Source organism: Hibiscus syriacus, unplaced genomic scaffold, assembly GCF_006381635.1.
Source record: "Hibiscus syriacus cultivar Baekdansim isolate YM2019G1 unplaced genomic scaffold, ASM638163v2 tig00112490_pilon, whole genome shotgun sequence".
Taxonomy (NCBI): domain Eukaryota; kingdom Viridiplantae; phylum Streptophyta; class Magnoliopsida; order Malvales; family Malvaceae; genus Hibiscus; species Hibiscus syriacus.
In genome coordinates this window covers 606,378-624,840 of record NW_024063343.1, presented here as the reverse complement: position 1 = coordinate 624,840, position 18,463 = coordinate 606,378, and the positions used below count along the sequence as shown (strand labels likewise).

The following is an 18,463-nucleotide window of genomic DNA, read 5'->3' as shown; positions in this document are numbered from 1 at the left end:
TCTGATCATATCAAGATGCTTAACAACAACTCATTGTTCAATCTTAGTTGGCTCCACAGTTTCTTGTTGTTAAAGTTCCAACGTTCTTTCGTGGAAAGAAATCTTCATTATTTCTCATTTCTAATTCCTGGAGTGTGAAGAAAAACTTCATCTTATGTCAACCACATGATCGTAACATTAGTTCAGCACCATAATTATTGGTTCGTAAAATATTTGACAACACATTCATCATTTCCTGTGGTTTCTGCCTAGATTTCTCCACCAGGGAACTCTTCGCATGACATTCATCGCAATGATTCTTCAGTGAAAATACTAATGGGATGCTTTAACTTGTTAGCATCATATCAAGGAACATTTGACAACACATTCATCATTTCTTATTCCTTCTGTGGGAATAATGTGATCATATGGTGGACAAACAGTGATGTATGATCAACTTGATTGTTATTGTTTCACCATTTTCATTCTTCATACCTTTCTTCCTTAAGGGAAATATTTGCTCAAATCGATGATCTTTTCATAGGATGATAAGGGTTCAGCATGTTTCTCCTTGTTGATGTGAGCCTTCAAAATACCCTATTGGATCATTTTTGTCTAAAATAGGCCTTCAACATGCCCCACATGGATTATTTCTGACTGAAATGGGCCTTCAACATGCCCCAACATTCCAAGTTATAACGTTTACTCTTAATGTTCATTCATGCTTCTCATGAGGTCTAATTTTGATAATGCTCCCTTATAGGTACATATGTGGCTTCCTTTGTAACATCCTCAATACCGGGTTAGTGATCAAATTGTAAAGTTTCAGAATTTGGTAACTAAAGTAGAACAATGGATTAGTTCAATGATTTATTTAGAAATAAATTATAAAAGTTGTTAGTAATTATTAGATAAAGTAAAGGGCAAAATGGTCATTTGACATGAAAGATTTTTTATTTTCCTTTATAAGATAAGGAAGCCCACGTGGAAGAGAAAATAAGGCAAAACAAACTTCCAGAGTTCTCTTCTTCTTCAGCCGTGAGTCACCATAGCAAATGTGAGTTTTGTGGTTAATTGATTAATTGTTAAAATTGAAGTTGGTTTATGATCATTAGATGATAACTAAGCTTAAGGAAAGCTTGAGTTATCTTAAAATCAAAAGACAAAGGAGTTAGAGAAGATTAAAGATTTGGAGTTCTTGAGTGAAATATGGAAATAGAGTTTATAATAAGAATTGAAAGTTGAATTTGACTTGTCATCAATAAGAATAAGAGATTTATGAAGTTAAAAAAGATTAATAACAAAGTTGAAAGTTTAGTAAGATTCTTAAATTTTAAGAATCGTGATGAGATATAGAAGGTAAAGATGGTTTATATGGATATAAGTTGGTTTAAGTAATGGTAGTTGAGTTTAATGACATGATAGGGGCTTAAAATAGAAGAATTGAGTGAAGAGTTGATGATTTTCGTGCTTAAATGACATTTCTGGGCTATGTGCATCGATGCACATTCAATGTGTACCGATGCATCAAGGGTATTTCCAGAAAATTGTTCGGTGTGTATCGATGCACAGGAAGTGCATCGATGCACCCATTAAAAATGGAAACATTGAATGCATAAGGAGTGCATCGATGCATCCCCTTAAAATGAAAACATCGAAGGTGATTTGTGTATCGATGCATGGGTAGTGCATCGATGCACATGTTAAAGAATGCATCGATGCACTGCAGTATGTACCGATGCACTTCAATGGGAAATGAAATAAATCTTTCTTTTATTCTAAGAAATGATAGATTAAAGTACATAAATTAGATATTGATATGTATCAATGTATAAACATGTAGATATCAAGCACGAACAAGTTTTGGGATGACAATCAAGTTAAGATTCGATCGGAATAAAGGAAATAATAAAAGGGGATTGGAACTTAGTTAGGCCAAGGTGAGTGCATACAAGTTAGTTTATGATGTTTAATGGAAATAAGACTTGCGACGAGTCTATTTCTTGTATTTGAATGCATGAATTTATGATCATCTGCATATGTTTGATTTGAGTATATGTGATATATATTATAGTATATATTAAATGATTTGTGTGAATACATGCATTGGGATAAGTTATAGGAATTAATATGAATGATCTATATGACTATATGAGAAGGGTGATGAGTTAAATAAGATTAGACTATAGAGTAATATGAGAATAAAATATTAGTGAAGGGAATTGAGTATAAATGATGATACCAAACTATAAGATAAGTATTTACTTATAGGATAATATGAGATTATATGAATATATAGTATATGATATGACAGAAGCTATAAGAAAATATGTTATGAGAAGATATAAGAACAAGTATAAGCTATATGATATGTGAGTTTATGAAAGTGTTCTACGTGCAAGTGATCTACGTATATGTGTGATTTATATGGAAATGAACTACTTGACTATGTGTGATCTTATAAAAAGGTAATAATAAGATATGTGACAAGAGATGTGTGATTACATGAAGGTATGATATAAGCTATGTAAAAAGGGATCTATATGACTATTTGTATATGTGAATACAAATATATGTGATATGATAAATATGATAATGAGATATGAGACTCTACGAGAATATTACACGATCTACGTGATAAGAAGTTATGAGATTATATGTCTATTTGATACAAATGTGTGAATATGTGACAACCATAAATATTAATGCCCATGTTATATGTCTTGAGAGCTAGAGGTATAGTTGGCATGCCAAGAGTCGAGGGTCTACGCGGTCCTTCGGGATATATATATATATATTCCTTGGAACATGTGTGATGTCTTTTGAGACACATACTTGATCCTTAGCATATGTATATGATTCTTAAGGAATTTTCTACGTGGTCCTTAGGGACATTTTATATGGCACTTCGGTGCAATTCTACGCGGCACTTCGGTGCAATTCTACGTGGTACTTCGGTGCAATTCTAGGTGGCACTTCGGTGCATGTATATGAGCTGTGGTGACAGCATTAGTGCATAACCTCTAGAGACTTACATATCAATAGTTCTCACATATGTACATGGGCTAATCAAGAGATAATAACAAATATATATTGTGATATGATAAATTTTATAGCAATGACATGATGAGGTATAGGTATAGTATATGATTAAGAAGGTTAAGTATATGTGCTATGTGATTAAATGATAAGTGATTAATGATGATTTATATGTATGCATGTATTTCTTATTAGATAATATGATATGATTTATATGATGATGTTTGTATTGCTTGGTTAATTGAATAATATGTTGAGTAAAAGAATAGATATAAGAGGATATAATTATAAGATATAAATGATAAGAATATTGATAGTGGAATAAGGTTAGAGATTTAAAGTAATGTGTGATATGTATATGTGTATAGTATGTTATATATATAATGTTATATTGATTGATGTGGCATTATAAGATGATATGTTCATACATGTTTAAGCATTTAGAGTTTTCTTTATAAGTTTAATGCCTCACTAAGTCCTAGACTTAGCGTGTGATTATTTCACACGTGGTTACAGAAGCGAGAATAGAAGCGCAGAAGAGCAAGATAGGTCAGCATCTCCCTTACAAAATTTCATATCAGAAAATAGATGATTTAAATGTGTTTGGTTATTTCGAATATAGTTGGCATGTACTAATTGATTGAGTTAAATATGCTCTGATCGATTTTGGGTTATTTTGGTCAATTTATGTAAATAAACCGCTTTTATTTTAATAAAAGATTTAAATTTTCTTTGAATGTTGTCAAGAGTCAAAGTTTGAAAAGTTAATGTGACACCTCAGACTCGTATTTGGGTCGGGTACGGGTCTTAGGGTGTTACATTTAATAGTATCAGAGCTAAGGTTTAGCTGATTCTCGGCATAAACCGAAGTCTAAAGTGTCATAAAATGTGTACATGCCAACACAGAGTGAAAAATTTCTGATCTGATAGTGTAAGGAGTATGTTGTCTTGCTAATAGAATAATATTAGTTTAATATAATAGAAATCTGATTATGAGAATTTCAAAGAAAGCGAGAGGTGAACCTGATGGTAGTAGCAATTCACCTACCCTGGCCAGGCAGGAGGAAGAGCAGACACCTCAAGAAGTGCCTCATAAGATCAAAGACTGATTTTAAAAAGTTGAAATCATATTAGAATAGTAATAGAAGGTTTTCACAGGTTTGAATCGGAAAAGTGATATGAAGTATTCCTATTATTTCATGGATACGATAGAATATGGTGAATAAGTGTCACCATAAGAATGTTAAAAGATCAAGTGATGTGGTTAGAAATTGAAAAAAGATTCAAGAATAAGTGCATCAGTGATACATTTATAAGATGAATGAAATCAGAGTTATGGATATGAAACAAAGAGGTAGTACTGTGTGTAAGCAAGATTATGGATAGAATAAGGGTTTGCATTTTAGATGGAAAGAGTTAGCGTTGGCTAACCAGATTATATGATGGAAAATGTATAGAAATTTAATATTTTGAGATGTTGTCAGGATAAGACAACCAAAGATGAGGTGAATCGGGATATAATTGTATATTTTGATCATAGTAATGTGATATAGTGAAGGAAGTGAAGATTCGTATGTTTGAGTAAAGCTAAAGATTGGAAGAAAAGATAAAGTGAGTTAATTAAGTATGATATGGATTTGAATATGGTTATGTATTTGGATTATATAGATATGATGAAGGCAAAGAGAAGAGTATTTACAAGTTTTAAAGAGAACTTTGAGGAAGAAAAATACAAGTGACATTGGAGGTTAAAGAATAAGATTTTGTATAAGTAAAGTTGACTATCAAAATCATGGAAATGTGATAAGGAAATGAAAAGGATTGAGTTTAAAGGATCAGATATGATAAAGGTTATATGGAAGTGTAGATAATAAATTTGATATAGAAGTAAGAGACGTGTGTAAGGTGATGTGAAAAGATTGCTTAATTTCGTAAAGTGTATGTTTAATCATATTTAAAGAAGATTTAAGGTTGTGTTTTTGGTCAAATGATGGAGGAAAAAGAGTTTGGTTATTGTTATAAGGTAATTAGAGATGGATGTTACTGTCTACGTGATGAGTGACATTATATGGAATTTTAGAAAGGTTAGAGGAAAATGTAGAATCAAATGAGAGAAAAGACATGAATGGATTGAGGTTACTGGTTACTGTGTATATGATAAGTGACAGTAAATGAATGTATAAAGGAAAAAAAGTTAAAGAACTAAAGGAAGGAAATATTAAGTAAAGGAGGCAACATGAGAACATTAAAAGGTATGTTCTTATTGGTATATGTAATGAAAATTCGAGGACGAAATTTCTTTAAAGGATGGGAGATTTGTAACATCCTCAATATCGGGTTAGTGATCAAATTGTAAAGTTTCAGAATTTGGTGACTAAAGTAGAACAATGGATTAGTTCAATGATTTATTTGGAAATAAATCATAAAAGTTGTTAGTAATTATTAGATAAAGTAAAGAGAAAAATGGTCATTTGACATTAAAGATTTTTTATTTTCCTTTATAAGATAAGGAAACCCACGTGGAAGAGAAAAGAATGCAAAAAAAAAACTTCCAAAGTTCTCTTCTTCTTCAGCCGTGAGTCATCATAGCAAAGGTGAGTTTTGTGGTTAATTGATTAATTATTAAAATTAAAGTTGGTTTATGATCATTAGATGATAACTAAGCTTAATGAAAGCTTGAGTTATCTTAAAATCAAAAGATAAAGGAGTTAGAGAAGATTAAAGATTTGGAGTTCTTGAGTGAAATATGGAAATAGAGTTTATAATAAGAATTGAAAGTTGAATTTGACTTGTCATCAATAAGAATAAGAGATTTATGAAGTTAGAAAGGATTAATAACAAAGTTGAAAGTTTAGTAAGATTATTAAATTTTAAGAATCGTGATGAGATATGGAAGTTAAAGATGGTTTATATGGATATAAGTTGGTTTAAGTAATGGTAGTTGCGTTTAATGACATGATAGGGGCTTAAAATAGAAGAATTGAGTGAAAAGTTGATGATTTTCGTGCTTAAATGATATTTCTGGGCTATGTGCATCGATGCACATTCAATGTGTACCGATGCATCAAGGGTATTTCCAGAAAATTGTTCAGTGTGTATCGATGAACAGGAAGTGTATCGATGCACCCATTAAAAATGGAAACATCGAATGCAATTAGTGCATCGATGCATAAGGAGTGCATCGATGCATCCCCTTAAAATGAAAACATCGAAGGTGATTTGTGTATCGATGCATGGGTAGTGCATCGATGCACATGTTAAAGAATGCATCGATGCACTGCAGTATGTACCGATGCACTTCAATGGGAAATGAAATAAATCTTTCTTTTATTCTAAGAAATGATAGATTAAAGTACATCAATTAGATATTGATATGTATCAATATATAAACATGTAGATATCGAGCACGAACAAGTTTCGGGATGACCATCAAGTTAAGATTCGATCGGAATAAAGGAAATCATAAAAGGGGATTGGAACTTAGTGAGGCCAAGATGAGTGCATACAAGTTTGTTTATGATGTTTAATGGAAATAAGACTTGCGACGAGTCTATTTCATGTATTAGAATGCATGAATTTATGATCATATGCATATGTTTGATTTGAGTATATGTGATATATATTATAGTATGTATTAAATGATTTGTGTGAATACATGCATTGTGATAAGTTATAGGAATTAATATGAATGATCTATATGACTACATGAGAAGGGTGATGAGTTAAATAAGATTAGACCATAGAGTAATATGAGAATAAAATACTAGTGAAGGGAATTGAGTATAAATGATGATACCAAACTATAAGATAAGTATTTACTTATAGGATAATATGAGATTATATGAATATATAGTATATGATATGACATAAAGATATAAGAGAATATGTTATGAGAAGATATAAGAACAAGTATAAGCTATGTGATATGTGAGTTTATGAAAGTGTTCTACGTGCAAGTGATCTACGTATATGTGTGATTTATTTGGAAATGAACTACTTGACTACGTGTGATCTTATAAAAAGGTAATAATAAGACATGTGACAAGATATGTATGATTACATGAAGGTATGATATAAGCTATGTAAAAAGGGATCTATATGACTATTTGTATATATGAATACAAATATATGTGATATGATATATATGATAATGAGATATGAGACTCTACGAGAATATTACACGATCTACGTGATAAGAAGCTATGAGATTATATGTCTATTTGATACAAATGTGTGAATATGTGACAACCATAAATAATAATGCCCATGTTATATGTCTTGAGAGCTAGAGGTATAGTTGGCATGCCAAGAGTCGAGGATCTACGCGGTCCTTCGGGATATATATATTCCTTGGAACATGTTTGATGTCTTTTGAGACACATATTTGATCCTTAGCATATGTATATGATTCTTAAGGAATTTTTTACGTGGTCCTTAGGGATATTTTATATGGTACTTCGGTGCAATTCTACGCGGCACTTCGGTGCAATTCTACATGGCACTTCGGTGCAATTCTAGGTGGCACTTCGGTGCATGTATATGAGCTGTGGTGACAGCATTAGTGCATAACCTCTAGAGACTTACATATCAATAGTTCTCACATATGTACATGGGCTAATCAAGAGATAATAACAAATATATATTGTGATATGATAAATTTTATAGCAATGACATGATGAGGTATAGGTATAGTATATGATTAAGAAGGTTAAGTATATGTGCTATGTGATTAAATGATAAGTGATTAATGATGATTTATATGTATGCATGTATTTCTTATTAGATAATATGATATGATTTATATGATGATGTTTGTATTGCTTGGTTAATTGAATAATATGTTGAGTAAAAGAATAGATATAAGAGGATATAATTATAAGATATAAATGATAAGAATATTGATAGTGGAATAAGGTTAGAGATTTAAAGTAATGTGTGATATGTATATGTGTATAGTATGTTATATATATAATGTTATATTAATTGATGTGGCATTATAAGATGATATGTTCATACATGTTTAAGCATTTAGAGTTTCCTTTATAAGTTTAATGCCTCACTAAGTCTTAGACTTAGCGTGTGATTATTTCACACGTAGGTTACAGAAGCAAGAAGAGCAAGATAGGTCAGCATCTCCCTTACAAAATTTCATATCAGAAAATAGATGATTTAAATGTGTTTGGTTATTTCGAATATAGTTGGCATGTACTAATTGATTGAGTTAAATATGCTCTGATCGATTTTGGGTTATTTTGGTCAATTTATGTAAATAAACTGCTTTTATTTTAATGAAAGATTTAAATTTTCTTTGAATGTTGTCAAGAGTCAAAGTTTGAAAAGTCAATATGACACCTCATACTCGTATTCGGGTCGGGTACGGGTCTTAGGGTGTTACATCCTTGGTGTCAAATCTCGTTATCTTGAATTCTCTCATTCCAGTGTTACTAAACATCAATGTTGTTTAAGTAACTTAAGGGATTCTTTTCATGTTGTCACAAACTTAAGAGATGACCAATCCTTTTGACAGAAATGTTTGAGATATGTGCCTCTTCCAAATAAGGTAATCACCTTTTCCTTGATTGGTAGTCACACAGGGAATATTATAAGTCCAATTTCCCAGACTTTTGATTTCTCAGGCCACTTACTTTCAAGAAATGAAATATTTCATCATTCTGGCCTTGCTCATCGACTTGCTTCAGGAGCTCTTTTTACATTTGAGACCATCCTGTTTAAAAATGTTCTTCCTCATTTCTTTATCAAAGAATGAAAGAATTTTGCAAAATATTGCTCCTTAAAGGTTCACAATAGAATCAAATTATAAGCATGAATTCAAAGAATATCAAAAGAATCAACAACTTTTACTATTTCAGAGTTATAGCTCTTTGACAAGTATCAAGATTGAGAGGTTAGTTTCATGTTGGTTTCCCTATTTTCTATGGTTACATCTTAGTGAAGATTTCACTCCTCTCTCGCTCTTTGTGAACATTGTCACATGACTCATTTTCTGGACTTGGTATCTTTAACCGGATGCATACAAAATGACACAATCTAGCATAACAATTACTAGACCTTCTAAAGTACCTCCATTTCAATTCTCTGAAATCTTTGATTATACCCAAAGCATTAAGAAAACATCGATTTAATAATGAGATTCATGTGTGTATATGTGTGAAAATAGACTATAACAGGTATTATTTCACTCTCTTATAACGACTTCTTTTGTCATTTTAGCTGGCTGAATTCAGCTTTATTGACATTAGCCATCATTGGGCTAATTGAAACTTGTCCATAAAGTCAGGGCTATTAACCAATTGCTTTAAAGGGATAGCTTTTCTGCATATATGACTCTTACTCTTTAATGAGAACTTGTTATAGTCTATGTGTTTGGTGAAATTCAGAAAATCTCATCACTAAATTTCAATTTACAAGCAACTAACTTTAAACTAGATTTGTCAAATTTTCATTGTTGAACCTCATTAATAGAAAAGTAATCTAGTCAGCTTTGTAATTTCTTACAAAGATGCCCCACGTTGTATGCTTCTAAATATCAATACCAAGCCTTTTGTCTAATTCCTTACATTGGAGAAAGCTCTCTCATTTTTGTAGGAGGGTAGTGTTTGGGTATATTTCATCTGAGGTAAGGTCAAGGTCCTTTTTTCTGGTTTTCAATCTTGATTCTTTTGTCAAAGATGTATAACTCTAATTGTAAAGATCTTTTAATCTAATGATACTCAAAGAACTTCAAGATTGCAAAATTGATTCAATGCTCATAACCTTAAAAGTAGCATACTTTTATTTCAAAAGGAGGAGAAAGGAACAAAAACATGTTCAAACAGGATGTTACAAAATGAAAGATACAATAGTGGTAAATAACAACTTCCACTGCCACATTATGGATATCTGTCTATATTTGTACCCCATTTCTTGATCATTTCTTGGGTAGCTTCTTTGGATAAGCTTTTAGATATACAAATCTCTATTTTCTCCTGAGCTATTTCTTGATCAAATCATACCATCCTCTTTCCTGACTGGTAATTAGGCTCAGTTTCAAGTTCAGACCCAATTTCTTTGGTGGCAATAGTTGTATCTTGATTCTGGATGTTTCTTGCAGCTGTACTTGGAGTAGCATTCATTAAATTTCCCCTGCTTCTCTTGATTTCAAAAGATCTGATATAGGTGTCTCCAAGGTTATATCTACCTTATTTCTTTTTAAACCTATAGGTCAGTCTCAGATTACCTTTTGCTTTTTCATTTCTTATTTTTGCATATTTTTTAGCTTGAGAGAATTATCGAGAGTTAAATCTACCATACATACTTCATCCTCCTTGGCTTTGCATTGTCCTCCATTTTTTTGACACTATCAACTTTATTCTTGGGGTTGACTCCCAAATGTTTAATCATAATGGATTGACTGTCAGCATCCATTTTTATAATTCCATGAGCCAGAAGATCTTGAACTCGTCGTTTGAAGTTGCCACAATTTTCGATGAAGTGTCCTCGAATTCCAGCATGATACTCACAAAAGACCTTTTTATTATACCATCTTGGGTAAAGTGATACCAAACGTTTAGCCAAACATGGAGCAATAAGCTAAGCTTTGTGTAATTTGGCATATAACTTGTTGTAGGAGATTGAAGGAAAACAGGGTAAAGATTCCCATGATATGTTTGTTTCCTTACTATTGCTTTCCTGAAAATGTTTGCTTTTAATGTTTGACTTTTGACCATCGTTTTGAGAAAGATTATGACTTGAAAATTTTTATTTTTCAACCAGCTTTGAGTTTCTGAGAAGCTTAGGTTTCTTTTTTTCGAAACATAACAACTCTTATGTTATGAGGTCTTGAACTTTTAATTTTAGCATTTTGCAACTTTCTGTAGAATGACCAAAATCTCCAGAGTGATAATTGCATGGATTCTTGATATTTTTCCAATTTGGATGCATATAGGTACTATGAGGGATATGTGTCACAAGACCACTTTCAAAAAGAAAGAGTAACAACTCTGAATACGACACTGGAATTGGAATGAGATGTGTCATCCTTTTTTTCTTTCTTGCCCTATTTATCCATTTTCAATGGGACTTGTTCCATGTTTCTCTTCTTTGAACCAACTTTGATGTCCATGTTATCTGTCATATTTCCTGATTCATGAAAATGAGTTAGATCTCTATATTCAACAACATGTTATTGGTCATTTGTCATCATATCATTGAAATCCAGACTTTTTCCCAAGACTTTCAACTTTTCATGTTTCATAGGGTCTTCTAACATTTTTTGCAATATAATAGAGTAACCATCATACTCATCATCTTAAACATCTGTTTCTAGACTCAGCTTGGAACCTTCTTGTTTCTTCAAGCATTTCTTGTTGGATTTCCACAAGTTGTTCTTGGATTCTTTCAATCTTTCCAACTCGAGCTAATATTCCATTCATTGCTTTTAATCTTTTAAAGACCTGCCCTTGATTTTCAGAGCTCCTGATTTCAAAATCTTTCACTGATTATTCTCATGTGATGTTATGCAAAGCATGAATACAAATATAAATATAAATATAAATGTAAATGCATGTATGAAAGATTATAATTCAAGAGTAATTATCTTAAAACAGCTTCCATTGAACACAAAAAGGGTTTTTTCAATACATCCAAAGGATCATTTCATATAAAGGATTGTTTTTCTCCTATTTTCTCTATTTCCTTAAAAAGTCAAGTTAATTTCCATTTATGCTCCAGAATCATATCGTCATTTTGCTTCAGTTCCCTTGTGAAACCAGCTAGGTTTACCCGCTTATGAGCTACCTTGCTTGCTTGGGCAACAACTTTCTTTGTCATTTTCTTTTTCTTGAATATTACCTGCCATTTCTTGAAGTTGTAGACAATATTACTCATTTTCCTTTATCAGAGAACCTTTATGTTCAAGAAGTTTTTGTACCAGATCTCCATAGTCATCTACCATTTTTATCAGTGTGTGGTTTTGAGTTATAGTGAATTTTAATTCAGCATTAATCTCACATTGATAGATCAGATATGAAGTTTCATACTGGCTATATCCTTCTTCAATATCTGGTTTTCAGCTTGACATTTCTCCAAATTGGTGATGGTTGAATTGTATGTTTCTTCGGCAATTTAAAAGTCATAGGAGAATTTCTTTGTTTGTTCCTCATGTATGTTTTTCCAATAGCCAACACCACTCTTCAATTTAATGATTTCTATCATCCATTCTTCAGGAGTATTCTCGAGTCCAACATCTTTGAAGGTTCAACTGACCTTTTGAAAATCATCAACCATGGCTTCAACCTCTATACTCAGTTTCATGTTTTCGTCTTTTCAAAAACGAGCTTGAGCTTCATAAAAATTCTCTCCCTTGTGACTGCTTCTATTGACGCTCTTACCATAAAATGTTTTTGGTACTAGTCTAACAGGGATTTTTATGTGCATGCCCCACCATTGCGAAAACCACACGAGGAACATAAGGTGTGAGCTCAAAGAATTGTCTCTTATCCATACGGAAGTGAAAATCACACGAGAGAATAGTTTCTCATTCACTTAAATAGGATAAGCGGGATTTTAGCTCATGTTATGAATGCAGTGCACAATGGATGAGAAAAAGCATAAAATAAAAAATAATATACAGCATATTGTTATATTCTAATGATCCAACATTAAATCTGTACACACATAAAAACAAAAATTAGTATAATAATAAAAATAATTAAAACAAAATCAAAACAAATTTATTATTTATTGCAAAGACAACTAATTAATAAATTGATAGTTCGACTCTCTTTTTTTAAATTCTCTAGTAGAGTCACCAAGTTGTCGAGACGTTTCTCTGTCCTGACGGCGAAGAGTGCAAATAGTACACCCCAACGACGAAGAGTGCAAATAGTACACCCCAGACGTTGTAACTAATCTCGAAAAAGAGTGATATAAAGAAGCATAGTTGATCGAAGACTGTACAGCAAATTCGATCAGAACTCGGTCTCCAAAGCTTTAGAAGTAGCAATGGCTTGCACTAGACCTAAATCGTTGCACAGAGCAACGATGAGCAGTGTGTTGAGTGAGTTGAACCAGTGCTCGGCCATGGAATTGACTCACAATAGGTAAACAAATGACGGGTCCAGCAAAGAGATTGATATCGTATCATCATCATACAATTCATCTCAAAATCATTCCATCAGTACGCAACCGACTCCATTACAAGCCCATTTGCAAGGTAGCATTCATGAGTTTGTCGTACAGCATTCATGCAAAATTCATCTAAGTTAATTTCATGCCGATTTAATCAAGTTTGATCAAATAAAAATGTAGTTATAGTCTTTATCATCCCTCTACATGGGCCATTTTATTTCACCAAAGCTAGTGAAGACTAGAGACTTCTAGCTTTCTCTTTTAGAAGCTATGTCCCACCGTGAACGAAGCAACTCGAACAAAAGCTTATCTCTTCATTACTATGGATTATTAAAAGAGTAAATTACATCGTCGGTCCCCAAATGTTGAGATTTACATCAAATCCTCCATCCTCGTATCACTTGTAAGAAAAGTAATTAACAAAAGATTTACATCAAATCCTCCATCCTCCATATTTTCTTCTCAGATGCTTTTAACAAGGAGAATAATTTTCAAAAATCAATCAGAAATCAACAAAACCGACCAGATGTTCACCTGAATCAATCCCTGACCAAGGAATTCTCTTTACTCAGTTTCTCGAACATCATGGCACGTATATTCCTCCCAGACTCGACTCGCTCTGCCACTGGCTCTTCTTCACACGCTTTATCCCATATGTCCGAGTACCCAATCCCTGGAGTAGGAGTATTAGGAAGGCTACAGAAGCCAGGTCGGATCGCCGCCGCTCTCGGAGACCCGAACCCAGGAGGAGGAGGAGGAGAATAGCACCCTACTTGTGTGTTCCAAGAAGTTAAAGGCTGACTACAAAGTTTCAAGTTCCTTAAAGAAGCTACCATCTCGTTCATGTAAGCTGATCGACTCAGTGACCCGGACATAGGCGAAACAGGCGGTGATGACTCAACAAGAGGACTCACCGGAGGCGAAAAAGGTAGCGTTTTTGCACGAGAAGGTGGACGGGAACCATCATATGGATCGGCTGATTCCACGACCCTGAGCTGGTCTGGAGAGTGAGCGAAGAAACAAACACGACGCTTACAACCGAACCCGTCTTTGCATAATTGAGTCCGGTAACGATCCGGATGTAACCAGCACTCAAAAACGCCATGAGCGAACTCGCAAGAGTCACCCTTCCAGCAGCTCCCTTTCCTAAAATCAGCGCAAGGATTACAAGAGTAATTATACTTCATCGGGTCTCTCCGGCGAGCTTTTTCACCAGGATGAGCGTAAGGACATTCAACCCAGTCGTGTGACTTGCCACGTGCACATCTCCTTACTTTGAACTCGAACATCCTGAAATGGTCGCACGAGCTAGCATTAACCGGAGAATCCGGGTTTCTCAGACCCGGGAGCTCGGAATCCAATCGGAAATCCGGTTCGTTCGACGGCAAGTAACGTTGTAATTCAGCTAATTCTTCCTGGATGTAAAACGGGCTGCCCGCAGAATCATATTTGAGGGGAGAGTAAACTTCTCCCGTGGTATTATCATCGTAGCTCGGCCACGGTGGAACGAGGACCGTTCGATCAGAACGAAGATTTGCTCCGATCATTGTCAATTATCGTATGTAAAATACTGGTGCTCTGTTTGGTTGCTTTATATAGCGTAGAAGATGACGGTGAAATGGGTGCTTTAACTGCGGAGGGGTAAATTCTAGAGCTCTGTTTTTGTATGTTTGCGCTCTTTACAGCGGTTAAAAATGAATAAATGTGAGGGGTAGTGTTGGACTCACGGTGCCCGTTATTGTTACAATATTTGAAGGCTGCTTGAAAGGTAGCCACGTTCGAAGCATTCCAGCAACGTGGCATATGGATGAGACGTTTCGTAAATGGTAATGTGACAGAGCTGTGAGGTGATAGAGGCTTAGGAATAATTAATCAACGTAGGCCCCACGTGCTCCAAAGGCGGTGGAGCCTTAATTGTCGTTTTTAATATTCCTAAAGGCAAAAGGGGGTAAATATTTATTACCTCCTGGCTCCTGGTAAGCTATAGGGTAAATACAATAATATCATTTGTTAATCAACTGAGCTAAATTTACTGCTATCAAATAAACAGATTAGGAGACAGATAATTACTATTTGCACGTAGATTTACCCGTAGAATATGGTGTATTTATGTGTAGAGATGGAGCCAGAATTTTAATTTAAGGGGCAAGGTATATCTAACATTATAAAATGAGAGGAACAAAATCAAAATAAATTAAAATTTAAGATAGCAAAATCAAAATAAACTAAAATTTAAAGGTCTAAATACATGCTTTTCCCTATATATTTTTTAATTATAAACCAGCATACACATGGCTCCGTCTCTGTTTATACGTAGATATATACGTTCTGGATGATGGAGAGATGAATAGTAGACCTTCACAAAACTGATAACATCAAAATGCTCCCACGACTGCCCAATGTGGGCGAGCCTCAAATGAGGGATGCAAATTGCAATACAACTTTCCCCAATTCTGTACTAAAGAAAAGGGTAAATTACAAATTTGGTAATTATATTTTATCATCTATCATATTTCACTCATTGTATTTTAAATCTTTTCAATTCCTTCACTGAACTTAATACATTATGTTTTTTTGTCACTCAGTCGTTTCCTCTCTAACGGGTGTAATCACAATTTTTCAACTATTATATATTATATTATATTATATATATATATATATACATATATATTATTACAAATAAATAAAATATTATTAAATATTTATTACAAACCTAGTAACCAAACCCAAACTTAATCCCTAACAACAACCCAAAATATGCGGGCCCAAACTGAAACCCGAACCCAAACCAAGACCCAAACTCAGGCCCAAAACCAAAAACCTAGCCTAAACTAACCCTAACCCTAACAAATCTTATCATCAATCGCCGCCGCCGCCAAGATGAGCTCCACAACCGCCAACCGAGTTCTTCCCACATCCAGCCGCACAGATTGTCACCACCGTCGAAACTAGCCAAAGAAATCCATCAGAAATTTCAATAAATCCCAAAAAATCTGGGGTATTAAAAATGTAAATCATCACAAACAGTGGATATCAGAAGGTAGATGGATTATGTTTCATTTTTTTATTGAAAAAATCTCTGTATAAGTCAGGTATAAAACTCGAAAAACTCAGTTGTAAAATGGATCCCCTTGTTTTTCATAAAGCAATAAAAAAAACCTTAAAAGTAAAACCTTTTTCCCTTTGTTAGTTTCGATATATATATATATATATATATATATATATATATACAAAAAATGAGGAAGTTAAAGGGTTACCTAATAGGGATAGTCGAACCGAGGGGTCGGTTCATCTTCGTAGTAGTTGAAGTGGGGGAAGTCGAAGCGTTTAGAGGATTTTTGGAGTACTTAAAAGCGCTATTTGGTGATTTTTAACCTCAGATTCGAGCTTAGGAGTGTAGATTGGAGCAAATATGGTTGTTTTGGGTTTAGTTTAGAAACTCCGGCCACCGTGTGTGGTGGCCGAAACGGCGGTCGAGATGGAGTCGAAGGGACAACCAAGAGGGAGAAGGGAGATTTGAGAGAGTTTTTTAGTTTTTTTTAAATCGGTTAAAATGAAGAAAAAAAATTATAAAGGAAGTTTAGGGTGAAATAGCGTTTAAGTCCCCAAAGTTAGTTGTGTTTTTTCACTTTGGTCACCTGTGAGGACCAAATCTGTTATTTACCCTTCTTTATTTGTACTCATTTCGTTATTTCCCCTTTTTTATGTGTGTTATGTATTGTTGGTATATTTGCTTCTTAGTCCTCATAGTTTTAGCGTGTTTTTGTATTCTGGTCACCTGCAGTGACCATTTAATTTTTTTAAAATCTTGTTGGCCTAATCGTGTAATTTTTTCATTTTTTATTTATTAATGTATATCTAGCTTATTAAAAATAGAAAATCACCATTTAGTCCCCCTAATTTTAGCGTGTTTTTGCACTTAAGTCCTGAGTTTATTTTTTGTTTTGCATGCTTAATTTTTAATTTATTTAAATTTGGTCCCTTATAATTGCATGTTCAATTTATTTTTTAATCCCTATAGTTTGATGCTAATGTTATTTAATCCTTGCATATTTATTTTTTATTTTAATTTAATTTTTTTGTTTGTTTATTTCTTAATTTTAATTTATTTAATTGGGTTGTTATTTGAATTTGTATTTCTAATTTTTTTTATTCAATTAGTTCTTAGAAATTGTCCTTAGATTAGGATCTTTTAATACCAAATTTGATTTAGTAATTAGGGTCTCACCTTAGGTTTAATTAGGGAACAATTTGATTCGAGTTTTGGCATAAAATGCTCGATTACTCGAGTCGATTGTTTGAATCCTTAAATGGTTAATCATCAATTAATTTTAAAGCTCACCTAATTTAATCTCTTAATTTTTAATAGATACTTACGATATTTATTTGAGCCTTAATTTATTGGGTAGTCCTTCAACTTTAGGTATTATAGATTTTGACCTTAAACTTTAAAGTGTTACATTTAGGTCTTTGGACTTTAGTTTCCTTGTACATTGTCCTTAAACTTTTAATTAGAATTTTTAAATTAACATAATTAAATACGTTATCAATTAGAGCCTCTACTTTAGGTTAGATTTCAATCTAGGCCCTTTAATTTGAGGAGTAATTTGAGTTGTCCCTCACCTAAATGCTCAAGGGACCATATCGATTATTCGATTCAATAACTGGTTAAAATCAAGTAGGATTAATATTAGAGCCTACATATTTTAGGTTTATGTCTCTAGGTTATTTAATAATTTGACACTTTAAGATAGAGAAAGCCTTAATCTACCCTTAGTTTAATTAGGGTTAATAATAAATTGTTTGATTGCATCTTATTTTAAAACCTAAAACAATGTTCACTTGTTAAGGAGTCAGTAGTATATCTCCCACAAGTATGCTCAGGGGGTGACTATTGATGATTCCCGAAATAGGTCGACATCCTTTTCAAGATATCATCATGATTTCTAAAATATCGAGGAAATGTTCAGTTATTGGGTACAATAATTTATCTCTCGCATTCATGCTAAGGGGCGAATGCTATTGGCTTTAATAAACAAATGTCATTTTCAACTTGCATCTGTGATGATTTTTAAATTAGATAAAGTTCTAACTCAAAATTTTCAATTCTAAATATAGGGTAATCAACTAGGTACCAATTTTGGGTAGTGGGGGTGCTAATCCTTTCTCATATGTAACTGACTTCGAAATTATTTTCTGGTTTTCATAGACCCTAAACTTTGCATTTTTATTAAAATAAAATATTTTATTAAAATCACTCGATTTTATGGTGTCCCAATCGCACCTTAAAATGATTGGTGGCGACTCCTCACATTTC

At 33.2% G+C, this 18,463-nt stretch overlaps 1 protein-coding gene across 1 annotated transcript; it reads right to left on the bottom strand.

Annotated features, from left to right (window-relative positions):
- Window positions 1-13,440: 13,440 nt before the first annotated feature.
- On the bottom strand, window positions 13,441-14,736 carry LOC120180096 (zinc finger CCCH domain-containing protein 20-like). The gene has a single exon (XM_039185503.1). The coding sequence runs from the start codon at window positions 14,691-14,693 to the stop codon at window positions 13,686-13,688; it is 1,008 nt and encodes a 335-aa protein (XP_039041434.1). The 5' UTR covers window positions 14,694-14,736; the 3' UTR covers window positions 13,441-13,685.
- Between the last annotated feature and the right edge of the window lie 3,727 nt (window positions 14,737-18,463).

Coding starts and splice junctions, on each gene's coding strand:
- LOC120180096 (XM_039185503.1), bottom strand. CDS start 14,693: ATGATCGGAGCAAATCTTCGTTCTGATCGAACGGTCCTCGTTCCACCG.